The sequence below is a fragment of the Bos mutus genome, chromosome 29 (assembly GCF_027580195.1).
Source record: "Bos mutus isolate GX-2022 chromosome 29, NWIPB_WYAK_1.1, whole genome shotgun sequence".
NCBI lineage: Eukaryota > Metazoa > Chordata > Mammalia > Artiodactyla > Bovidae > Bos > Bos mutus.
In genome coordinates this window covers 25,899,210-25,904,126 of record NC_091645.1, presented here as the reverse complement: position 1 = coordinate 25,904,126, position 4,917 = coordinate 25,899,210, and the positions used below count along the sequence as shown (strand labels likewise).

Here is a 4,917-nt window from a genome sequence, read left to right as displayed (position 1 = left end):
TTATTTTTTAATCACCATTTGACAAACAACAAGGTAATAATGTTCCCTGACAAAATGGATGATTCTAAAATTCTTGAGTGAAAATTTGAGGAGATACAAAATATAAGCATAGTCTCAAAGTATCTCTCCCACAAGACATTTACCATAACCAATAAGACATATTGACATCACATACACCTGAAATGATATATACCTGGAAAAGGATACAAGATCACTTCTATGGTATTATGCCAAAACTGCATAATCTCAATCTACTCAAGAAAAGACATCATACATATCCAAATTGAAATATGTTATATAAAATAATTAATTGGTACTCATCAAAAGGGTAAAAGTCATTAATTACAAGGAAAGAATGAGGGACTGTCACAGATTAAAGGAGACTAAGATCCTCTGCTGGGTTCTGGAAAAGAAAAGTGATATTGGAGAAGCACTGGTGAAATTTGAATGTGGTCTATATTTGAGTTTATGGTGTGGTACTAATGCTAATTCCCTGATTCTTATAATTTTACAGTGTCAATTTTAGGAGAATTTAACTCAATATATGTCATCTTCTCTATTTTTTAATGTTCTATAAATTTAACATTTCAAAACAAAAACATTTTAAAAATTAGAAGGAATTTAAATACTTTATTATACTATCCTTCAGCAAACAGTATTTGTCCATTTATTTAAATCATGTTTTGCATCACTTGGCAAACTTTCTTCCTTTTGATTTACTTCTTCCTTTTTTAATAACTCATTTTTGTACACCATAAAATTCACCTGTTTAAGTATACAGTTCAAAAATTGTTAGTAAATTTACAAACTTGTGCAATGTAACAACAATCCAATTTTAGAACATTTCCTTCACTTCAGAAAGATTCCTCATGACAGTCTGTATTCATTCCCTGGTCTCACTCCAGTCTCATGTATCCACTAACTTTTCTCTTTTTACAGATTTGTCTTAACAGAATGTTTCCTAAAAAGCATACAACATGTGACCTTTTGTGTCTGGCTTCTTGCACTTAGCATCATGTTTTTGAGTACTATCCATTTTATAATCTGCATTAGCATTTTGTTTCTCTGTATTGCTGAGTGGTATTTCAGTGTACAGATATACTTAAAAAAAAAATCTATTCACCAGTTGATGACCAACAAACGTGATTGTTTCCAGGCATTGACTGTTATGATTAATTCCATTATAAACATTTATGTTTATATGCACATGTTTTCACTTCTCTTGTGTATCCCTATAAATGGAAATTCTGGATCATATAGTAAAACTCTTGTTTAAGAAACTTCCACGCTGTTTCCCCAAGTGGACTCTACCATTTTGCATTCTGAATGCCAATGTGTAGAGGTTTCAGTTTCTCCACAACGAATAACACTTGTTACTGTTTGTCTACTTTAAAAATCATATCCATTCCAGTGAGTGAGAAGAGGACAAATCTAAACCTAATTGGTTGAAATATCAGGCATACATATATACAGTTGATGTAAAGGACATTACAATACATCAATCTACCCAACACTGGAGTGAGCTCTCTTGTGAAATAGGGAATACTCCATTGCTGAATTTGTTCAAGCAGAATCTATGCAATTTTTCATCAGGAGCATTATAGGAAAACTGAATTAATGAATATGAATAAATTTAAGGTCATGTGCTATGTGTCCTACTCTATTCTAAGTAAATGAATAACTGTCACAAATAATAATATCCCCATTTAAAATTTGATGAATGGAGGAACCAAGAAATTTAGCACAATTATGGTTCTCTTTCAGCTGGTAAGTGATTGACCAGAGACTTAAACTTAAGTTTGTCATCATCATTGTTGTTTAGTCACTCAGTTGTGTCTGACTCTTTTGTGACCCCATGGACTATAGCCCGACAGGCTCCTCTGTCCACGGGATTCTCCAGGGAAGAATACTGGAGCGAGTAGCCATTTCCTTCTCCAGGGGATCTTCCCGACCCAGAGATTGAACCTGAATCTTCTGCATTAACAGATGGATTCTTTACCACTGAGTCACCTGGGAAGCCCTTAAATGCTGTTCAGTTACTAAGTTGTGTCTGACTTTTGCAATCCCATGGACTGTAGCCCACCAGGCTCCTGTGTCCATAGGATTTCCCAGGCAAGAATACTGGAGTGAGTTGCCATTTCCTTCTAAACTTAAGCTTACAAGCATCCAAATAAACTTGGCTCCTTGCTATTTCTACTTCTCTACACCAAAAACATTAATCAGAAACTAGATAAGGAGCTGTGTAACACAGGGAGTTCAGCCCAGTGCTCTGTGACAACCTAGAGGGGCAGAATGAGGGGTAGGGGGAAGGAGGCTCAAGAAGGAGGGATTGTATATAATGCTCATGGCTGATTCATGTTGTCATACAGCAGAAACTAAACCCAACATTGTAAAGCAATTATACTCCAATTAAAAATAAATTTTTAAAAAAGAAACTAAATAAGGCATAAGATATTTTCTCTATGTTTCTCTTTGAAAGACATGACATATGCCCATGGAACACTAAGTCCAAAGAAGGCTAAGTTTGAACATTTATTCCTCTAGAAGCCCTTTATAAATATTTTATTTCACATAACTTTATTCATCCATGAAACATACTGTATTTAGGATAATTATTAATAATACATAAGCATGTACTTTGGTCTAATTATTATTAATAATTATCCTGAATACTACATATTTCATGAATGAATAAAGTAGTATGAGATAAAATATTATTTATAAAGGGAAACTAGAGGAATTAATGTTCAAAATTAGCCATAGAGAGTAGATTAGTGAAAGCAGAGACGAAAAGAATTCCATTTACTTTCTAAGATGGAATGCTGTGATGAGATCAGGGGGAGATTATGGCAAATTGTGAAAAGGTAGACAGCAACCCTAGATAAGAGAAGTTTCTTCTTGGGACTGCAGAAGATAAAGATTTTGTGCTTATAATGGAATTAGTTTGCAGATAGTTTTGCATATTGAAAAGAGAGTCAATTTATGCCTTAGAGAGGAACAGTAAAGGGGAGAGAGAAATTAAACATGTTGTTTTAAGAAAACTGACAAAGTGGAATACAGAACATTTGATATATTAGAGAATTGAGAGTTAAGACATAAAACACCTTTGTGTAAATTTAGGTATGAAATATGCAGAGGAAGTCTTAGGTAAAACCTATAGAACTGAAGGTACAGCAGAAATAAGCAGTTTAAAGAAAATTTTCATATAATTTAACATCTAATTAGGTTTAAGAGTTAACAGATTGAAAGAATTAAAGAAAACTTAAATTTCATTTTAGGCTTAAAAACAGAGGAACAGGAAAACATTTCCCAAAAGGCTGAAATAAAGGTTTACAGGAAGAGAATGAAATGAAACTGAACAATCTGTTGTGGTAATTATTAACTCAATTCTCTAAGGCTTCATCTTCCTACACTTGAGAGTTGACTGTGAGTGGCTAAAGAACTCCCTCTGGATGAAGAATGCATGGGACTGCTGTGTTCCTGGCTGATGTAATAGCTCCCAGACTCTGGACAAGTCTCCCGGAAGATGAGATGTGACTCCCTGATGACTCAAAGCAATAAGAACCTGGTCATCCACATATGCAGTACAGCAGAGTAAATCAGGGGAGCAGAGGAACCACAGTTTCCAACTCTGAAAAAAAAAAAAATATATATATATATATATAGGCTCCATGAGAGTAAGATTTATAATCTGTATTTTTCTTGCCATTTTTAGGGAGTGTACTTTTCCCAAATAATCCTTACAGTTCTTTGTGTGCCTCAAAAAGACAGTGTTTCCCATATTAAAAGACTCATTTTGAAAGGGCAGCAAGAAAACACCAGAACAGGCCAAAAGAGTTAACTGAACATGTATATCCATGACATGAACCAACTGGCTAATGACACTTCAGGGAAGGCAAATGGCTACTTATTCTGTCTGCTGATGTCAGTCCTCTCCTGCCTGAGAAGATGATCAGGGAGACAGAAGACCCCAACCAGACCGTGGTGGACTTCTTCTTCTTGGAGGGTCTGATGTACACAGCTGAACATCCTAGCCTCTTCTTTCTGCTCTTCCTCCTCATCTATAGCATCACCGTGACTGGGAATCTCCTCATTCTCATCACCGTGGGCTCTGACCCTCACCTCTGCTCCCCCATGTACCACTTCCTGGCGCACCTCTCCTTCCTAGATGCATGTCTGTCTACGGTGACAGTGCCCAAGGTCATGGCAGGCCTCCTCACTCCGGATGGAAAGGTGATCTCCTTTGAGGGCTGTGCTATCCAGCTTTACTGCTTCCACTTCCTGGCCAGCACCGAGTGCTTCCTGTACACGGTCATGGCCTACGACCGCTACCTGGCTATCTGCCGACCCCTGCACTACTTGGTGGCCATGAACAGGCGGATGTGCGCAGGGCTGGCTGGGATCACTTGGACCATGGGTGCGGTGCACTCCGCACTCCATACCTGCCTCACCTTCCACTTGCTCTACTGTGGGCCTCGTCACATCGCCTACTTCTTCTGTGATATCCCGCCAGTGCTGAAGCTGGCCTGTGCAGACACCACCGTCAATGAGCTTGTCATGCTTGCCAACATTGGCATTGTGGCTGCAGGTTGCCTCATACTCATCGTCATCTCCTACGTCTTCATCGCCGCAGCGGTGTTGCGCATCCGCACAGCGGAAGGCAGGAAGCGCACCCTCTCCACTTGCATCTCCCACTTCACGGTGGTGCTCCTGTACTACATGCCCCCGGTCTGCATCTACCTGCAGCCTCGCTCCAGTGGGGCAGGCGTTGGGGCCCCTGCCGTCTTCTACACCATAGTCACTCCCATGCTCAACCCTTTCATTTACACCCTGCGGAACACAGAGGTGAAGCAGGCTCTGCGAAGACTTCTGGGCCAAGGCTCCAGAGACTCTCCAGCAGGCAGCCTGCTCCGCTAA

At 39.0% G+C, this 4,917-nt stretch overlaps 1 protein-coding gene across 1 annotated transcript; it reads left to right on the top strand.

The window, feature by feature from the left end:
* The first annotated feature begins 3,948 nt into the window (after window positions 1-3,948).
* On the top strand, window positions 3,949-4,917 carry OR10S1 (olfactory receptor family 10 subfamily S member 1). Its single transcript, XM_005895490.2, has one exon. It carries the CDS (start codon window positions 3,949-3,951, stop codon window positions 4,915-4,917), a length of 969 nt encoding a protein of 322 aa, XP_005895552.2.